Source organism: Lagenorhynchus albirostris, chromosome 15, assembly GCF_949774975.1.
Source record: "Lagenorhynchus albirostris chromosome 15, mLagAlb1.1, whole genome shotgun sequence".
NCBI classification, from domain to species: Eukaryota; Metazoa; Chordata; class Mammalia; order Artiodactyla; family Delphinidae; genus Lagenorhynchus; species Lagenorhynchus albirostris.
This window is the reverse complement of record NC_083109.1, coordinates 13,781,964-13,802,213: the sequence shown is the minus strand read 5'-3', so window position 1 is coordinate 13,802,213 and position 20,250 is coordinate 13,781,964. Positions and strand designations below refer to the sequence as shown.

Sequence of the window (20,250 nt, the reverse complement as noted above, 5' to 3'; positions counted from 1 at the left end):
CTCCCCAGAGCAGCCCTGGGCCTCCACCCATTCCCTCAAGCCCATGAGCCAACCGACCACCTTCCAGTCCATCCCCTTCCTGCTCCAATTAACCAGAACCGGATTCCGTTGCTCACAACCAAAGAACCCTGATGAGACGGTACCAGGTGGGAGCTGAAGCACTGAATGTCCCAAAGCATGAGAAAAGCAGGCTAGAGAAACAAGTTTGTGTTCACAGAGCCCTCACTGTCACAACGCGGATTTTGAATAATCAGGACTGAAAGAGAAATAAGCCTTCACCCCAGCTTTTGCTCACTGGTCACATTTGGACCAGGCTGACCTCAGCTCTCAGAACCCCAGCCACGCCGTAGCATAACTCCAGGCCTTTCTTTGCATATGCGATTTCCTCACCTAACCGGAGAGGTTCTATCAGAAAGGTTCGCAGGACACAGAAGCAGCCAGTCACCTGGCCATACGGTGACCCTGGAGGACAGGAACTCACCTCCACACAAAGAAAGCCATCCAACACAATCCCTGGGGAGAGAGAGGAAGGTCTCCCTCGAAACCAGGTGACGCCATCCCCCTCACGATTCCCCACCAGAACAGGGGCTCCAAAGGCCCTGAGAAAATCAGTCCAAAAGGCTGCCGACCGGATTTCTTCAAACGTCTCAGCGGACAGGATGCCGGTCCCGAACCTGCCTGCTGGGGTGCCCTGCGCAATTTTTTTTTACTGATTTGCAGTATTATATTAGTTTTAGGTGTATAGCATGGCGATTCAGTGTTTTTGTAGATTATACTCCAGTAAGTTATTACAAAATAATGACTGCAAATTCCCTGTGCTGTACAATATATCCCTATTGCTTATCTATTGTATTTTACCCATAGGAGTTTGTATCTCTTAATCCCATACCCCTACCTTGCGCCCTCCCTGCTTCCATCTCCCCACTGAAAATCACTAGTTTGTTTTCTATATCTGTGAGCCTATTTCTTTTGCTATATACATTCAGTTGTTTTATTTTTTTAGACTCCACATGTAAGTGGTATCATGCAGTAATTGTCTTTGACTCATCTCACCAAGCCTAATATTCTCTAGGCCCATCCATGTTGCTGCAAATGGCAGAATTTCATTCTTTTTTTTGGCTGAATAATATTCCATTGTGTGTGTGCGTACGCACGTATACACATATATCTTCTTTAACCCTTCATCTGCTGATGGACACGGGTTGCTTCCATGTCTTAGGTATTGTAAATAGTGCTGCTACAAACATTGGGGTGCACGTGTCTTTCCAAATTACTTTTCTTTTTTTCATATATATACAACCAGGAGTGGAACTGCTATAACATGGTAGTTCTATTTTTAGTTTTTTGAGGAACCTCCATACTGTTTTCCGTAGTGGCTGCACCAATTTACCTTCCCACCAACAGTGCACAGGGGTTCCCTTTTCTCCACATCCTCACCAACACTCATTATTTGTAGACTTTTTGATGATAGCCATTCAGACAGGTGTGAGGTGATATCTCACTGTTGTTCTGATTTGCACTTCTCTGATGATTAGCGATGCTGAGCACATTTTCAGGTGCCTGTTGGCCATCTGTATGTCTTCTTTGGAAAAATGTCTATTCAGGTCTTTGGCCCGTTTTTTGATTGGGTTGTTTGTTTTTTTGATATTCAGTTATATAAACTTTATATATTTTGGATTATACAATTCTTCATTAACTACCTCCATGCCCTCTTCCTGGAGGCTGGAAGCAGGGAAAGAAGCAGAACTTGGTGAGTAGGGTTTCCACCTGATAGGCTTATCAACACGAGCTCATCCCTGCTCAACTGATTCTAATCATGGCTAACATTTCTGAGCACTCGCCATGTCCCAGCACTGTTCTGGGTGCTTTGCACATGTGAGCAAGTTTAATCTCAACCATAATCCTCCATTTTTATCATCTCCATGTACAAGGGGAAACTGCACCACAAATACAGCTAGGCAGAGGGCAGGCAGAATGCAAACCCAGGGAGTCTGACTCCAGAAGCCAGGTTTTCTTTTTTTTTTTTTTTTCCCGGTACACGGGCCTCTCACTGTTGCGGCCTCTCCCGTTGCGGAGCACAGGCTCCGGACACGCAGGCTCAGCGGCCGTGGCCCATGGGCCCAGCCGCTCCGCGGCATGTGGGATCTTCCCAGACCGGGGCACAAACCCATGTCCCCTGCATCGGCAGGTGGACCCCCAACCACTGCGCCACCAGGGAAGCCCAAGCCAGGTTTTCTTAAACCTCCATGCCATCCTGCCTCTCAAATGGGAGAGAGAGGTTGACCATGGCGGTGTAGGGCGTGGAGAGAGAAGGAGCCTAACACTGTAGCAGAAGAGACCATCAACAAACAAATAAATAGAAGTACAAGGTCATGGACAAGGGGTTACCAAGAGCCTTTCAGAATGCCACGAATGTTCAACTAACTTGATCTGGGCCATGGTCCCATAAGTGTATACACGTGTTAAAGTTCACCAAGCCGAACGCTGAATGTAAGATTTTAAGTATACCACAAAACGGTAAAGAACGGCAGATGGGAGGAGACGCTTTCTCACTGTGGGAGTGAGAAATTACAGATCAGTAAGGGGAGAAGGCCGGAATGATCTATGTGGTAGTGGATCAGAACTGGAGACAAGTGTATGAACTCAATTTAACAGAGATGCAGATAGAAATGTTTATAGATGTGTATACATGTGGGTTCCTATACACATATATATGTTTCTTTGCTCTGTCAGCTGACAGAACCTAGAAGCAAAGACACCTCAGCATCAATGAGCACATCCGGCACCCAGATCTTGGTTTCTAAGGCCATTCTCCAATAACAACCAGGGGCCTCGGGGAAAATATACAAGATGAGCCTAGAGCATCCTGCAGTGCCAGAAATTAAGAAAGTGTTCAATCAATCAATCAATCAGTCAACCGACAATGTCAAAGGGACACAGGAGCCGACTGAAAGCGCTCCCAGTGGCTAAAGCTAGAACCATTTGAGCAACAAAATAAGTAATACAAAACCCAAAGTATGAAACAGTTGAGTCCTTGCTGATATAAATAAATGGCTGAACAAATAAATGGGAGAAACAAGACAAATCTCCCATATAGAACAACATGAAATAATTTATGTAGATACTCTGGCCTTCGGAAGCTGGAGCATGGCTTCCCACACTTCGTAAGTGTGGGCCGGGCACCGTGACTTCCTTCCAAAGAGGAAGGGGAGAAACCTGACAAACGCTCCCTTGGCCAAGTGATCAAGGTCAACATCACCAGTGATAAATCATGTTCATAATATATACCCTTGATACGATGTGATGGAAACGGCCCTTTAAGGTCTTCCTCTCAAAAACCCGTAATTCCGGCCTACTCCAATCCAACCACGAGAAAAACATCAGATAAACCCCAAATGAGGGTCATCCTACCAAATACCTGAGCAGTTTTCCTCCAAACTAGGAAGGCCATGGAAAACAAGGGAAGCCTAACAAACTGGTACAGCCACGAGGATTCTAAGGAGACACGACAGCTAAACGTCACGTGGGCTCCCGGGGGGGGTGCTGGAAGGGAAAAGGGATCTTAGTGGAAAAACTACGGAAACCTGAACAAAGCATCAACTTTAGTTGGTAGTAACACACCGATTCGTTAATTGTGACAAATGGACCAGATCAATGTATGGTGTTAATACAGGGCAAAAACTGTATCTCTGTGTTTGTGTGTGTGTAACTATGTGTGTGTGCGTGGGGGGGGGGGTATGGGAACACTCTGCACTAGCTTCACAACTTACCTGGAAATCTAAATCTAAAACTGCTCTCAAATTAGAAGTTTATTTTTAAAAACATAACAGAAAATGATGGAATGGCTCCTGTGGACAGGGTGGCCACTGAAGGCCTCCCTCAGGAGCTGACGTCTGAGAAGAAGCTGAGACGAGAACCAGGCAGCAGGACCCAGGGCGGCGTTCCCGGCAAAGGGCCCCCAGGAGAGGACGGAGGGGAGGGAGGCTGGGGAACTCAAGTGGGGTCAGGTGCACAGAGTGTCTGTCACAAGGTAAACAAAAGTGAAGGAAGCTGAAGGGGTCAGGCCAAGGCAGGTTGGTCACCGTCACTTCAGACTGGAGCCTGAGGGCGCTGGAAGGTCAGTGGAGGGACTCAGCAAGATGAGATGTACCTGATGGGAGTGTTTTTCCAAGATCGCCCTGCCTGCTGTCGGGAGAGGATGCGGTGGGGCGGATAAGGGATTATGATGACCCCAGAGCGGTCACACCTCGGACGGCCCAGACACAGAAGGTGAAGGGCTAGGAGCACCTGGGGGTCTGAAAGAAGACAAGAAGCGGCGTCTCTACGCTCAAGGGGAAGAGAAGAGGGGTCTCCACACGCAGAGAAAAGGGCCTGAGCTGAACAGGCCTCCTGCTCTGGCTGACGGTCCCCGATTCTGACCCTTTTGGAGAAGTCTCCACAACGGGGCTCCCGGGCCTTCCAGGCACCGAGGGCTCAGGAAAGAAGCACCTCCTTGGAGTCCGAGCCTCGGTTCAGTTCCAGCCCATCCTACACTTTCTACCTGGGAGACATTACCACTCGGAGCCTCGGTTTCCTCAACGGCAAAATGGGAACACCACCTCCCATCTCTTGCCAGGTAAGAAAAGGCTCCTGGACCCTACAAGCACAGCCTTCATAAATGCCAGAGCAAGTATTACCTTTACAAGAGTAAGCCCAAGGTGGAAGGAATCTTAGAATCTCATCTGACAGCCCATTTTACAGATAAGAAAACAGGGGCAGAGCCAGAACATGTCCAAGTGAGCAGCAGAGCAAGGACCGCGAGCCCGGCTCCCAGCTCTCGTTCTCTGGGCTCCCTTCTCCACACTCAATTCTGACCCCAAAGTGGGGGGACTGAGACAGGCTTCCCCATCAGCAACTGTCTCCAAACACCTCTTTTCAGACTCCCCTGTGGCTCTCCTCACCATCAGAGGTGCTGCGGGCCCAGCCTGGGCAGGGGGGTGGGGGTGGGGGTCTGGTGAAGGGGAGCAGCCCTCCGACTGCCCCCCCCCGCGCCCCAGGCACCGACCACCCACCTGGACAGCCTGGCCTGTCCACCTGAGGGGCCTCCCCTCCTCTCTGAACCAGGCCCAGGCCCCCATCAGGCAATTCAGACAGCAACAACGGCCAGCCCCTGCTTCCCAGGTCACCACCATGCCACCACTCTCTGACCCTCGTCTTTGCCCACAGCGACACGCTGTCTTATCAAAATCCTCAAAAAGCTCTTGGGCTGGATTGGAGTCTTTCTGTACTCACCCTCTGTCTAGTCCTTCCCGCCTCCCCCCCAGATCCCAGTGCAGGTACTCAGCGACTTGTTGAAAGAATACCACCGAGGTACAACAACTAAGTTTGGAGATGAGCATTTTCATCAACCAAAGAGGTGAGAAATGTTCCTGCAGCTCATTTCTAAAAGCACCCTGAAGGCAAAATGTGAATAACTGCTTCCTTGTGGGAAACCTCGCGAAATCTCACACAGACCAATCAAAAAGTACCAATGACTCAATTAGAAGATCCCTGAGGAGCTCTAACACAGGATTCTGAATAGAAGCACATACCATGTTTACTCTGATTTGCACAATTCTGTCCTACACGCAAACACTGGCCCCAGCATTCCACCTTTAATCTAACGTTTCCCTTTAATCTCTAACCAAGACCAACGTTTACCAAGGAAGTGGGTCACCTTCGTTCCACCTCTGCATTTCCAAAGAGGCCTGTTACTGAAATCAGAAACCTAGCAGCGGCTGGAGACTCCAGTTGCTTCTAGAACATGCTTTATTTAAATTGATTCCCGAAAGTCACCCTGCAGAGAGCTAGCCAGCCGCCCTCCGTCATGACACTCACATGTAAAATGTACTGTCGGGACAATTTCCGACAGGTCAGAACACCTACACAGACACGCCAAGGGAAAGCAAATCAAAAGATTTCTGTATAAATGAGGTTCACCCATCAAAGGTGCCAACCTCTCAAAATCGGAGGAGTATTAGAGCCTCGACTCGTAAGCCACACTTCACTGCACTGGAACAACAAGAAAAAGAAATTCCAATTTCCTCCTGTGCTCCGGATAGATAATCCGAGATTTTTACTTACCTTTGGAGCGAGTAGAGATATCCATGCCCTCCACCACCTCCTGTTCTGTTTTTATTTCCTCTTCAGCCAAGCTGAAACAGAGCAAATTACGTTCACGTTTAGGTAGACTGAGAACCTGCCCCATGGGGGCGGTTATTTAGAAGTTCTAACAACAAACCCACATTTTTCAGACAATCTTCCAAGGGTAGGGGGAAAGGAACCCACACCCTGATATCAAACAAAGTGTTAAGAGTCCTATAGGAGTGTTTTTAAACACTAGCTTGTTCTTGAAGTCAAATTACTATTCCAGTTGTCAGGCTATTGGAAGATGCAAAAGGCTTTTTTAAGACACACAATTACCATCTACCCCCATGGACCAATGAAACCCCAGCCTTCAAGTAAATCAGTTTCTCATTGTTAACACCGGGCTCAGGTTGGAGGTGGTTTTCGGGGTACCTGGAGTTCAGATCTCTGAATTCTGCAAGGCAAAGAGTATTTTCCCAGACCTCCTGGCTAAATCTTACTATTTCCCGACGAGGCAGGAACATGAAAAAATATATAGGTTAAGCTACAAAGTAAAAAATATGCTCAGGCTAGAAGCAAAAGGCCTGATCTCAAAACATTCAAACCACCAGCACTTAGCCCAGGAATTAGGATTGGGGTCTCCACACTCCCAACCCCTGGGATATTTCCTCCCTGTAGCAGGCATGGCTTAGAGAAAGCATTCAGCACTCTTTTGAGCTGTGACTAATTACCCCCACCACAAAAGTGGAATGAGGAAGGATTATTTAAAAGACAGGATGAGAGTTGGGGGTTGGGATAAGAAGCAGGGAAAGCAGGGCCCTCCGCTGGGCCAGCCACCAGAATCTTCTCTCGCTCTCTCGGCTGGAACTCCCCGCTGAACAGGGTACAGGCCATTCCCTATCTTCCCCACGGACATACACACACCTCTCAGGCCAAGCCAGGAAAAGTTCTGCTTTTCTAAGTGCCAACAGTTTGAGGTGCTGGAACTTTCCAGGCATTAGGCTGATGACGAAGTGATAAGAACCTGAGCAATTATTCTAGATGCAATTCCATCGGACTGTGGTTCAACAAGAAGAAATGGGTGCATCTCCGACTGAGATGGCTGAAATTTCCACCTGGAAGACTCAAAAACCAGGACAGGGGGGACGCTGCATAAGGCAGGAAGGATTAGAATGTCCCTTCTGTGTTTCGTGGTCTGGGACTGTGACTAGACAAAAGGTAAGTCCCAAAAGTCCTGGAACCTCAGGGTCAGATGGAGCTGCATTTAGGAGAGTTCCGTATTTGATGGGACTAGATAGAAAGGAAGAGATGAGAGCTGAGAATTAAGTTAGAAGAACTTAAAGGCCTCCAACTTCACTGGTCCCAGCAGAGAGAAGAAACAGAAAGGCAGTGTGCTTTTAAATCAGAATGTTAACACATTTAGGTCTCTGATATTGAACCCCGTTGACAATTTCATCCACACTGCCTTTGTAGAGAAAGCCTGGGACACAAATCGCCAAAGAAACAACAGACATGTTGTCACAAATGGTTTTCATCAGAAGACATTGCTTCTGAAATTTAAACATGTCGCTAACGTGCACTAATACAACCGTGATTTGTGGCAGGTGATTTTAGCACTGATACTTTTTACTCCAACTTAAGAGGCAAACAAGCTCAACTCAGAAACACACCCTAACTGCAACTTACCCAGACTGTCCAAATGGATACCGCTGATGGTTTTTTCCTTGGGGTGACTGGAAATAAATTTTAACAGAAAGCCCCATGCAGCCCCTTCAAAGAGGGGGAGATGGTCAGCTTCAAAAGAACAAACAGCAACCCTGATCTTTCCAGCAACTAGAATTCTGCTCCCCTCTCTAGCATGAAGTATGTGAAACCCTAAACTTCTTGAAACCGATCCCATATTTTGAGTGATGGAGAAAACGCTAATCTGGGATCCAACCAAAATGTTTGGTAGTGAAAAGAAACAATTATGCATTACAGACTCCCCCAAACCCACTTGAAGGATTTCTGCAGCGCTGAAAACATTCAAAGGTGTATAGATCATGGAGTTGGGCTGCATTCAAGAGAACAATTATTTGGCTTGTAACAGCCTAGAGGAGGCTGAATACTTCAGGCAGGAAAGCTGCTGAGAGGCTAAGAAAATGCAAACTAGCGATGGGGTGGCTATGTGCTGCTGAGTTTAAGATAATTCTGGAGCAGAAAAGAGGGAAAAGAAAGTTAAGCTGTTTTATCTTTCCAAGTATTACAAAGCGGGCACCATAATCACCTAACTTTAGCAATAGCACCACCAGGATTTAGCCAAGGATTTGAAGGACAACAATTTCAGAAAACCATCTTTTTCACAGATCAGCAAGCCACCCTTTCAAAGGGAACCCATGCATGCACATGCATGCACACATACATACACACACACACACACAATAACTTGTATTTGACTAAAAGAAATTGCAATGTCTATGCATCTAGAGGAAAAAAATTTTTTAAAACTTCATTTACAAAAGCAAAGACCAGAATGCAAAATTAGTCATTTTGAATAGCCACATCTAAAGGGACTTCCTTTTTTCTACACCACTGATCTCATTTTTTTTCTTTTCTGGTTTAGTGTTAAGTACTAGTATGTTATTAAGGGGAAAAAAAAAAACTATGAATATTACATCAAAAGTGGTGGTGAGAAAAGATTTGTACCTGTCTGAATGCCCCACAGATCTTGGTCAATTTAGGTTAAGAACTGTTCAGTCATTTGGAGGGAAAAAAAAAAACAGTCAAATAATAATTGTTGAAAAGAAAAAGCAGCTGCGTCTGAAGAAAAGACTTTGAACTCTCCTCATTAACACATTAAAGTCTATTAGAAAATACACAGCATTTTTCCTTCCATATCTGCTAGCTTCCAGCAACCCCAATTATTTAAATCCAAAACAATGGAACAAGCAGCCCTTGTTTCAAACTGACATTACTTTTTTTTTTTTTTAAGGTCAGCTGGGGAGGCTGGGGCCCGCTAAAGGAAAGGGTAAAATTAGCTAAAAAATCTCACCCCAACAGGACAATACACCATCTACTAGTTGTATACGTTGTATGTTCCCACCACCCGTCACCTCTTGCACTCACGGGTTCCCCTAAGTCACTTGCCCCTGGATTTCACAAACTGATACATTTCAGGCAATTAAAGAAGAAATAACAGGCACCCGCCTGCACATACAACCAAGACCATCCCATCGCGTCCCAGAAAGAAGAAAAGATTTCTCCCCCAATGCCTGAGCAAGAAAACCTCTGCTTACTTCTTCACCTGCATGCACTGGAAAAGAGCAATTAAAAGTTGCAGATGAACTGCACCTCCAGGATGTTTTAAGCCTTCTGATTTTTAATTCTGAAGACTCAAGGCTGGTCCGTAAATTCCCAGGAATCCCATCCCCTCAACACTTCCAGGAGAGAGAGAAAAGAGAAAACATCTAGTTTGGACACAAAACTGCCTGGAAACACAATGCCCAGATATTTCTTTTCCCCAAGTGCCCCTACTTGACTGTTAACCAAGAATATCTAACCCCTCTAGAATATATAACCAGCATGCACAAGAGTCTGGGTCTACAGCTGAGGATGATCACACAGCAATTCAAGAATCATGCAATCGTTCAAAAGGACTTTCCCTTCAGCTTTTTACTTTCATTCAAAATACCAAAGTGGTCCAGGCTGTAAGAAATATTTCATCCCCAAGACACAAACATCTTTCCTCTTCTAGATCACAAAATAGTGAACATTAAAATCAAAACACCATGCTGCCCTAAATCTGCAATTAATTTCTTTAAAAATTGGGGGGAGGGGAGGGAATGGTTAGCAGCTTTATATAAGCACTCACCTAAAACAGGCAGAGTCATCGGTAGCTAAGCTATTTATGCAGGATTCTTAAAATGGCGTCTGGCAACACTGCCTCATTCCTGTATTGAAGCTAAAATGGTAGCAGTTTGTTCAATAGCTGTAGCTCTTGCTTAAGCAGCCCTGCTAGTTTCAAAGCCACCTTCCTAAATATCAGAACTAGGAAAAGCTCAACCAAAGGACACCAACAACCCAACGTTTAGAAGCTGGAAAAAAAAAAAATCTGCAGTGACAGGGGGAGTTTGTTAAGTCACAGGTTCCTAAGGAAAACCCTTCCCTTTCAGATCCTGAGCCGTCAACGTGAGGCTCTAAAACGAGGCCCCCTTGCCCTCGAATTAGGTGGGTGGAAGGTGAGGAATTAGGCAGCCCTGTGGCATAAAGTGCAGACAGACAGACAGGTGTCTGTGCAAACCACCAAACTGTTAAAAGGGTGCAGGCTGGGGGGGGGGTAGGAAGCCCATTCCCCCTTTCTAGTAGATGAGAAACCAGCTCTGCATCCCTACCAAAGAGTAGCCAGGGAAAATGAGAAGTGCTTCCAGGGCAGCAGGCATCTGAAGGGCTGCACCCCAGCCTGAGGCCAAAGTCAAATAAAAAGGCTGTTTAATAAGCCTGAAAACGGCCACCAAACACCCAGCCAGTCCTAAGACAGTTAACCTCAAGGAAAGATAATCCGAGTCTGCAGAGAAGAAACAACAGGAAAACGTCGCCCTCAGCCAAGGCGCAGGATACTCACAAATTAGATTTTTGTCCACCCCCAACAGAGCCCTCAAAATTAACCATGGGTTTGGCAAAACCCGCTTTCACAGGCCAAGCTAAGAGCCTCATAGTGGATAATGTAATTTACTGTTACAGGTCTGCGCATGGCCTCAGAACTCTCCTGGTGCTGCGGGTGGAGAGTTTCAAGGTGACTGTGAGCTTCAGGAGAGAAAGGAGGGCAGAGTGCCCAAGGCTGCACCAGGGCAAGGACGGGCGTCTGGCTCCCGGCCGGCCGGTAGGTAGGTAATCTTGATGACGAGGGACAGGCTGGCAGCCCAGCTTGCTGCAGTGCTGAAATGGCTCCTGCCTGCTTGTTTATCAGTAAGCAGAGTGGGGCGGAGGGGGAAGGGCGTCCATAGCCTTAGCAACCTGAAGCCAAGGGTGAATCCTTCCTTGTTTCTGCCTTTGAGATCAAGAGCAGGGCTGCTACACAGATTCCCTTCCTCCTCCTCGGCTGTGCGGTGGCCAAGGCACTTTTGCACGTATCTTTCTTTTCAGGGTCAAACCAGAGGCAAAGCCAGACCTAGGGCTTCCCAGCTGAAAAATGTTTGTGGCCTCTGCCCAGGAGAGAGAAGGGGGGGGAAGGAGGCAAAAGAAACAAAGAGATCACACACGTGAAGTGGCTGGACTTTGGAAAAAAAAGAAAAACCTACCTTTGCCTTCAGGGTTTTCTGGGCTGCTGTCACCCCCTCCCCTTTTTGAAATGGTGACTCATTCCCCCCCCTCCTATTTAAGACCTGAAGCCATTTCCCCACTGTTCTCCCGGGGAAAGAAAAGGGGGAATGTTTTGTTTAAAAGAAAAGGGGTAACAAGAAAGAAAGAAAGGAAAAGAAAAAAAAAAAGCTATTGTTTTCATCCCTAATTTATAATCCAGGAGGCCCCATTGTTTCTTTCCTTCTGACTCAAATCTTTGAGCTGTTAATTATAAAAGTAACTGGACTCAGCTCCAGAAGGCAAACCACGTTCCTGAGCAGCAATTAGAAAAACTCTGTAGAAAGTTTACTGAGTGATTATATATAATTAATTCCTAGTTACAGCCGGAACACTGACCATTTTCTGGCGCTAATAAAAGCAGTTCCTCCTGCTGCCCCACAGGAATGCCACTTAATTTCCCAAAGCAGAAAGTGAATCCATCCTGGAGGGGCTTCAAGGGAAAAAAAAAAAAAAAGGAGAGGAATCAAAAGCTCCAGTGTGTCTGCGTTTGTTCCTTGCAGCTGTGCATCCTCTTTGGGGGCTGAAGAGGCAGAAGGAAAAAGGAAAACAGCCCAATGTTCTGTTCCTCCCTCTGCAATTTACAAAGGTGGCAGAGAGAGGACCATCTACCTTGATGTAAAAAAAAGGGGGGGGAGGGGAGATGCCCTAGGCATGGAACGTAGGGAGACGCTTCAGCTCCACGGATGTGCTTTTCCTAAAAGGAACAAAGATGGTAGAAATTTCCAGAAGGCCCGCTCTCGGTCCAGCCACTGCAATTGTCAATCTGTAACCTTTCCTCCAAGTCTATTGGTTCAAAAGCTGGAGAGAGAAACCCCATTGGGCTGCACCGTGAGCCTGCACTGCTGTCCCTAGCTAGTCCTGCTGCAATGCAGACATTTATTTTTTTTCCCCCTGAGTGAAACTGGAAAACAATGCTACCTTGAGAACCATTAACTTTTACAGACTCATGTTTGGTGGTGCCCCCAGGACCACAGGCAAGTGGCTGGCTTGCTCCAGGGCTGAGAACTTGCTGGGGCTGCACATGTGAAAACAGATCTTGGCTTTGCAAACCTGTGGGAGCCATTTTAATGCAAGCTTTTGGAGGACAAATGCCTTGCCCTTAGGTTTCCTTCCAGCCCAACAAATGCACCATTATGCAAACACTGACAGCACCAAAGCAGGAGTCTTGTGATTAGATATTGCTTCCAAGGAGGCCACAAGAACCTCAATATGTAATTTCCATTTACAGCCAGGAGATAAGAACAAAGAAACAAAGCTAAGCCTCTGAACTTTCTTGTGTGGGGTAGTAGCAGGCAAGCAGCTCAGTTCTAAGTATGTTACATCATTAACGGCCTGTCCTTTTACTCTAAGAAGCTGGCCTGTCTTGCAAAGACTTCTCAGCTTAGAATTGGGTACATTCCTCATTATTAAATGAGCCCTTTTTCCAATTGGTTCTCAAAGGTGGGTTGCTGGACACCAGTTTAAAAGAAGAAAGATTATTGACTCCATCAAGTTGGCATAACACAGCAACCGAATATACTTCCAGCATTTACAGTCCTGCTGGATTGGTCTCCAGGCTGGAAATTTATGCAGTGAACTTCTAGGGAAATGCTGAAGCAAATGCTAAACAAGAAGCTACTTTTTTCACTCTGAAGTTCTAGCTGCAGCCTTAAGAAATCAGGAGAAATGTAAAAAGTGAGAAATAAATCAGAAGTAAAGGTAAGTGTGCACATACAGATGTGTGGGTCAGGCTTGGAAAAAGGCCGGGTCTGTTGTGTATGAGCCCTGAATCAAGACCAAGTTTGGTGGTGGGTGGGATTTTTACAGACATGTAAGTATCTTAAAACATAAGGACTCACACCACCACCCCCAGCTCCTCCCCACCCCCATGTTTAAGGCTCTGTGACTCTTAAGACCAAGCAGTTTCCTTACATTTCACAAGCAGATCACCTACCCAGAGTTTTCTATCTAATATCCAAACAATCCCAATTCAAGGTCTCCAGTCAAGTCACAATGAACTGAACGTTTCTTCCCTGAGGGTAAACAGGAAGTATAATCTTCAATCCTAGCCCTAGGTTATCAGGAAAAACAGTGGATTCAAACAGTCACCTAAAATCAAGACACTATGAAAAAGCCCTCCTTGGGTTCCTGCTCATAAAAAGCCCCCAACGGCTGGAGCCAAGACCCCCTGTTACAAACAGACCCCAAATGTTCGCCAAACTCTTTATACATGGTCACAGAAATGGATTGCTTTACTTACCCAACAAATGTTCAAGCAACCGTCTCATTTTTCCACAGTTAAGAAGAGAGAACAGGCTGGCAGATTTGGGACTTGATCAAAAAGGAAATTTTTTTAAACAGTTACACGGGATTATTAAAAACACACACACAACAACAACACAACCCAACCACTGAATATGGAATGCTGTCATGAGCCACAGACGTGATTTTATTTCCTCTGCACTCTATCACACAGGAGGACAGAGGATGACACAATGTAAAAAAAAAGGGAAAGGAAAATGAAAACAAGGAGAAAAGATACATGAGTCCACTGAAAACCATGCAAGAGGAGAAAACTAAGGGATTCAAAAAAAGACTCCTCAGATTTATTGCAGGATGTTGTCCAACATCTCTCCCCCACCCCCCCTCCTACACTCCCCCCCCGCCCCCCATCCCCATCCCTACTCCAAAAACTTCCTCCAAAGCCTAGAAAACACTTTCAGAAACATTTGCTGGCTGCAGGCTGGCTTTGCAGAAGAACACTCTGTATCAATAGAAGTCAGGAAAAAAGGCTGAACAATGTAGTTTCAAGTGAAGAAACCCTGTAGGAAGAGAAAAGACCATGGGGAGTCACCACCACCCACCTAGGCCCCAGGAGCTAGGATCTGTCCTTAGCACTGCTCTGCTGAGGGCTTGGTTCTTTTGCAAACACACGTCCTCTCTGGTCAGAACTGAGTCCAGCCTTCCCAGCACCTCTTTGGAGAGGTGAACTTGCCTGCTTTGCTGTCTGCCATGAGCTCTCCTTGGAAGGGAGCCTGCTTGCTTACCTTCCATTTTCTTCCCCCAGCAGGCATGTGACACAAGAGAAGACAAGAGTGCAAGGGGGAGGGGGGGGAACTGCTCAGAGAAAGAGAGAGAGAGGGAGAGAAAAAGAGAGAGGAAGGAGGGGGGAGAAAAAAAAAAAAGCTTCTTTTTTGGCAATACCAGGATCTAGCTTCACACTCTTCTAGAAACACCATGTCCTGGTGGAAGAAAAGGTGTGCCAGGCCCTTACCAGTTTGCAAAACCGAGCTCTGGCTAATGGCTACTTAGCCATGTGACCCAAGAAAGCAAAAAAAAAAAAAAAAAAAATCTCTCTAAACAGTTCCAAGTTAACCTAAGTGCTGTAGGGGTGACTGTGGCACAGACAGCCACAGAGAAATCACACTGCTCGCCCACAATGCGGATGTCTCAGAGGGAGGGGGAGAAAAGATGGTTAAAAAGTCGAGCTTACCTCTGTGGATGCATTGTTAACACTGTGTAATGTCAATACTTATAAAACATGGAGGACAGGCTCCTAGTTCTCACAGAAAAAGGGTTTGGCACTTCGGCTTGATGATCTGGCCGCCTAATAAAAGCTCATCCCCGATTGGCTGCCCCGGCAAATCGGAGTGTAAGGCGGCCCCGGATTGGCTGAAACACTTCCTGAGCGATTATCTTTGTGAGGCTCTGGTGAGCAAGAGCCATCCTGTGCATAGAAAAAGACAGGCTAAGCTAGGCCTTTTGCAGCAAGAAAAACTTACGAAAGGGGCCCGCAGTCGCCCTTCTCCCACACCCTGGCTAGATTTCGCGGCACGAGCAAACCAGTGCAGCCAGCCTGACCTGCTCCAGCAAAGACTGAGGCCCAGAGGCCACAGGCAAGAGAGTTTTGGGGGTGAGCTGCAAGGGCTCACCCTCATCTGCCCCCACGGAAACGGCCCTCTCGCTGGGAGGAAGGCTGGCTCTTTTCTAGAACAATCCAGCAGAATGTTCTCCCCACCACCCGCGGGGGGCGGGGAAGTGAAGCCAAAGAGCAGGGAGGCCCGGGAAAACAGCCCGGGGGCAAGAGAAAGAAGAAGCTGGAGCCAGGCCTCTGAGGCAAACCGGACGGGCCAGGCGAGCCCCCCAAGTCACTCCAGGGCAGCCCTGGCTTCCCAGAGGACAGAGCACTCGGGCTGAGAGGGGAGGAGGGGAACCCAGTGGTCAAGTTTGCATCGTCATTATCAAAATGCCTCCTGGACAAAGCAGACCAGACAGCCACTTGCCTGCCCCAGCCCAGACTCGAACCTGTCGTCACCCCACCACCCCCAGCCAGAACTCAGAGGAAAGCAAAATGGGTTCCTGCCTCCCTGCCAGGATGCCAGGGGGCCCCCCTCCCCATCCTTACCCTAAGAAAAGCCAAAGGCGCTCCTAGCAGGCCACATGCCTAGCTCTACAAACTTCCCTTCCCCTCCCAGCCCCCTCCCCCAGCGCTGAGGCCTGCTAAACCTGTCAGTTAAACAAAAATCTGACTTCCGTATTAGTCTGCGATGGCTTCAGCTTCCTGCCTATTAACCCTCTCTCAGACTCTGGGCCTGGCTGGGAAAAACTAGGCCCTGAGAGCGCAGAAAAGGCCTGTGGAAAAATACCAGCGGCAGCTCTCCCAGCAGATGCAGAAAGAGAGAGAGAGAGAGAGAGAGAGAGCCGCTGTCTCTCGCCTTGGCTTCCCAAGGAGGCGTGTACCTTCTGAATCCAGGGCACAGGCAGTGCCTCTCGGGCTGAGAAGCCATTTAAATCCAGAGGGAGAAAGAAAGATGTCAAACTCAGCTAGGGAACAAGAACCCCCATTATTAGTCAGGCCTACACCCACTGCTTAGACCTTCCTGCCACACAACCAGCCCTGTAAGGATGTTCCTGGGAAACTGGGCCCTCGGTGGCAGAAAATCCCATGAGCTTTGTAAGGACTCTTGCTTAAATTTATTTCCACAGAGAACGGCTTCTTCGGGTCCCCAAAGGCAGGTGGAACAGCTATTTCACACACAGCTCTACCCCACCCCCATCTCTCTGGCACTGCTCCCCAGTAAAATATTAACTACTGTTGCAGAACTGCTTATAATTCCACCCATTTCAATAGTATTAGGAGGTCTTTGCCTGTTTCCTCCGTCAGGCTGCCTTGGTTGTGGGTCTGTAGCCTGAGAAAGAAAAAGCAAATCCAGAAGGACCTTAAAGCATCCGTGCTCACTTGCTGATGCTTTTTTTTTTTTTTTAAAGACAAGGTGCTTAATTAACAAGGTTTTTTTTTTAAAACAGCAAGCGGGAACAACAGAAGCTAAATAAAACACCATTCTTTAGAGGCTGGAGAAAGCTTCCAGAGGTGACACAGCCATATGCCAGGAGGTAAAACTATGGCCCAATAAAGTCTCCCCTTCTCCTCCTAAAATTAGGACTCGTGGGCTTTCTCATCCCACACGGTTCGTTGCCACAAAGAAGCCACAAAGAAAACGGTGGAGCTGAGGCCCTGCTCACCCTGCCCACCCCCACGTGGACAACAGATGCCCACAGTGTGTACATAAATTCCTCCTGGCTGGGAACTTGTATCAAACAGGAGCAAGGCAGGAATGCGAGCACACTGTACCGCAGGGGCAGGGCCCAGGCTCTGGGAAAAGGCAGAGGATTCTGTAGCCGCTGTTGCTGAATTTTCGGCTGAGGAGGCCGGGACGCAGGGAGGGACACTCGGTGGCCTGACAGGGGTCCAGCGTTCAGGACAACAGGCCTGGGCCTCACCAGAAGGGAGGGGCCTCCTCTTCCCGGGGGTGGAACCGTGTACGGGGAGACCAAACGGGGGACAGGAGGTCAGAGTTAATCAGACCGCGCACTGCTCTCCCTCCCGGCAGTGCGGGGCAGCGGCCCGGCACCACCATCCTATAAGGGATACTGTTTGTGTCTGTTGGTGCTGCTTTGGGGAGGACAAATAGCATGAGTTTGTGGCGGATCTCGTGTACAACTACCTGACCAAGCCCACGAGGAAATAAAATACGGCGCTGGTTGGCGTGTTGGATTTTAGCCCCGGATTAAAGCCGGTTGCATAAGCAACTGCAGCATCCTCCCCCTCCCTCTCCCCCTCCCCCTGATCACTTGATCACTTGAAATGTTTTCTGGGGCAAAGAGCAGGAAGCTGGCGGCTTATTCTGGCAGCTCTGCTCTGTTTGAGGAATGCTGTTGGCATTCGGGTAGGTCTGAGGTTATCTAGAAAACAGCAATTCGGCTGGGGACAGAGACAAAGGTATGGTGGCAGATGGAATCCTGGGAGGGACACGGATTGAAAAAGGCTGCCCAAGGCAGGCCTACTAAGGGCCAATCCTGGGTTTGATGGAATGTGGCTGATAAGCAGGGAATAAAGAAAACCAAATGCTGCTGGCCTCAATCTAGAGATTGCCCCTCTCGAACCCCCGCTGCACAGAGTAGTCCCAGCAGCTTCTGCATGCCTGGCACTGGCTAAATCAGCACTTTACACAGACTGACTCCATGAGGTAGGGAGTATTGTTAGAGAGCTGGTACTGAGCCCAGAGAGGTGAAGTGAGCTGCCCAAGGTCACACAGCAAGCCAGTGCCAGAGGTCAGACTTCCAATCCAGCCACGACTCCACATCCCTAAACCCTGTACTTTTGCCTGCCTCTAAAGAAAGAAATGAGAAGCCGAGCCCAGCAGAGCAGAAACAAGGCTGAAATCTACTAACGGCAACTGCATGAACTGTGTTTTCTTTTAGGAGTTGGACTCCTTCAGCAATGTTTTAAGTACTGAATGATGAACCTGGGAGATCTTTAGATCAGGATCATTCAAAGGCTCAGAGAAAGCTCCTCTCTCCCTACAAACCTCCAGCGAGATGTCGAGGGGGACACGTTGCCATCTCTAAAATCAGGAATATAAAAATTCCTTGAAATCAGTGGTTCTCAACCAGGGGTGGTTTTGCCCCCCCAGGGGATAGATGGCAATGTTTGGAGACTTTTGGGTCGTCACAACTTGGGGGGGAGAGGTGCTATTGGCACCTACTGGGTAGAGACCTGGGATGCTGCTAAACGTCCTACCGCACACGGGACAGCCCCCAGCAAGGAATTATGTGATCTAAACGTCCACTGTGCCGAGGTGGGAAACCTTGGCTTCAGTGAAAGGAAAACAATCCGACCATTGTGCCTCTGGATAGCAAAGCCAGCACAGGGCCTAAATAAGCAGGTTCCGTGGTGATATGAATAAGCCATGAGCTCATAAAAATAGATTAATACGTGTCTCTCAATATTTCCAGGAGTCAGAGAGAATCTGGGGATAGAATCTGTCTGAAGGAAGCCAGACAGAGTGTCTCAGCGATAAAGCTGGCCTCCAAGGAGAGCAAAGGGCTGACCCCAGCCTCCCTTCCCCAGGCATCTTACTGGCCGAGGCCTGGCCCCACTGAAATGGCCCGCAGCCAGACCAGCAGCAAGAGCGGCAGCCTCGGCAAGCTGCATCCCAAGATAGTCTGTTCTGCTGACTATGAAAATAAGCACACTTGGAGTTATCTGCCTTCAGCGAGCAACAGGCCTCTCTGTCCGTTACGTGAAACGGCCGGGACTGAGGCCGGGAAGTGTCTTAAATATCTTGTTTTGTTTTGCTTCCTTTTGGCCAGTTGGAACCCAGGCCAACTTCGGGAACGGTGACAGAAGGGCTCACCTTCAGAGCACGGAGCGGACCGAGTCATGTTACAGCCACAAAGAGGCAGTTAGGACTCGCCCCTGCCTTGGAGAAGAGGTGTCCTCTAGAAGTTTGTTTTTATTTTGTTTTGTTTTTTTCTTCTTTCTAGGAGGGATTGGCAGGATTACGCTAATGGAGAAAGGAGGGAAGGAAGGGCAGGTGGAAAAGAGGGGAGGAGATGGTACTTGACCATCAAGCAGATGGCGGCAGTGTGGGTGGGAAGAGATGTAAGTGACGCAAGAAAACACAAATCAAAAGGAAGAAGAGGGACTCCCCTGGCAGTCCAGTGGTTAAGACTCCGCGTTTCCACCGCAGGAGGCGCAGATTCGATCTGCAGCCTGGGAACTAAGATCCCACGAGCTACGTGGCGCAGCCAGAAAAAAAAAAAAGATTCGGGTCCTCCCCTGACCTGCTCTTTTTATATCCTAGCAATTACCATTATGGAAAGAAGCGCACATATTTATTTGCTCTGTTTCTGTCTCCCACTAGACCAGTGCCGGTGTCTGGAGCCATTTTAGGTTGTCACGTCTGGAGGAGGGGTTAGCGGGTGCTACTGGCATCGAGAGGGTGAGAATCAGGGATGCTGCTAGATTCCCTACCGTGCACAGGACAGGCCCCCACAGCAGAGAGCTAGCCAGCCCCAAATGTCACCAGGGCTGAGGCTCAGAAACCCTGCATTAGCCTGAGACCTTCAACAAGGCAAAACCTGGTCTGAATCCTTCACCATTGTGCCCTCAGTCTAACACTGTGACCGATACGTATTAGAGCTCAATTAAACATCTCCCACCTGGGTGGTTGCACCTTTCTCCTACCTGAGTCCCCTGCTTCTGCCCTTGCAAACGTGTGTGTGCGCGCGCGGGCGCGTGCGCACACACACACACACACACACACACACACACACACACACACACACACACACACACACACACACACAGGCAGCCAGGAATCCTTGTAAAACAAGTCAGATCTGGGATTCCTGGGTGGCGCAGTGGTTAAGAATTTGCCTGCCAATGCGGGAGACACAGCTTCGAGCCCTGGTCCGGGAAGATCCCACATACCAGGGAGCAACTAAGCCCGTGTGCTACAACTGAGCCTGTGTGCTAGAGCCCGA

General features: G+C 48.1%; 1 protein-coding gene and 1 long non-coding RNA gene across 4 annotated transcripts in view; one reads left to right on the top strand and one right to left on the bottom strand.

The window, feature by feature from the left end:
* The window catches only part of ZMYND8 (zinc finger MYND-type containing 8), a 127,251-nt gene extending 111,351 nt beyond the window's left edge, over positions 1 to 15,900 (bottom strand). The window contains exons 1-3 of one of the 2 annotated variants that reach the window (XM_060122121.1): positions 15,827 to 15,900; positions 14,915 to 15,148; positions 6,103 to 6,173 (exon numbers count right to left, since the gene is read on the bottom strand). In XM_060122121.1, the coding sequence (XP_059978104.1) occupies positions 6,103 to 6,173; positions 14,915 to 14,928 (85 nt within the window). In that variant the 5' untranslated portion in view covers positions 14,929 to 15,148; positions 15,827 to 15,900. Of the gene's footprint in view, positions 1 to 6,102; positions 6,174 to 14,914; positions 15,158 to 15,826 lie in introns of those variants that run through there. The other variant, XM_060122122.1, reaches the window with a different exon arrangement.
* On the top strand, positions 4,089 to 19,944 carry LOC132504657 (uncharacterized). Of its 2 annotated transcripts, none has more exons than XR_009535005.1 (5): positions 4,089 to 4,615; positions 10,825 to 10,967; positions 12,883 to 13,140; positions 19,075 to 19,196; positions 19,629 to 19,944. It is a non-coding gene; the product is annotated as an uncharacterized LOC132504657 (long non-coding RNA). The 2 variants fall into 2 exon arrangements; XR_009535004.1 differs by having other exon boundaries at positions 19,075 to 19,209.
* The last annotated feature ends 306 nt before the right edge of the window (positions 19,945 to 20,250 follow it).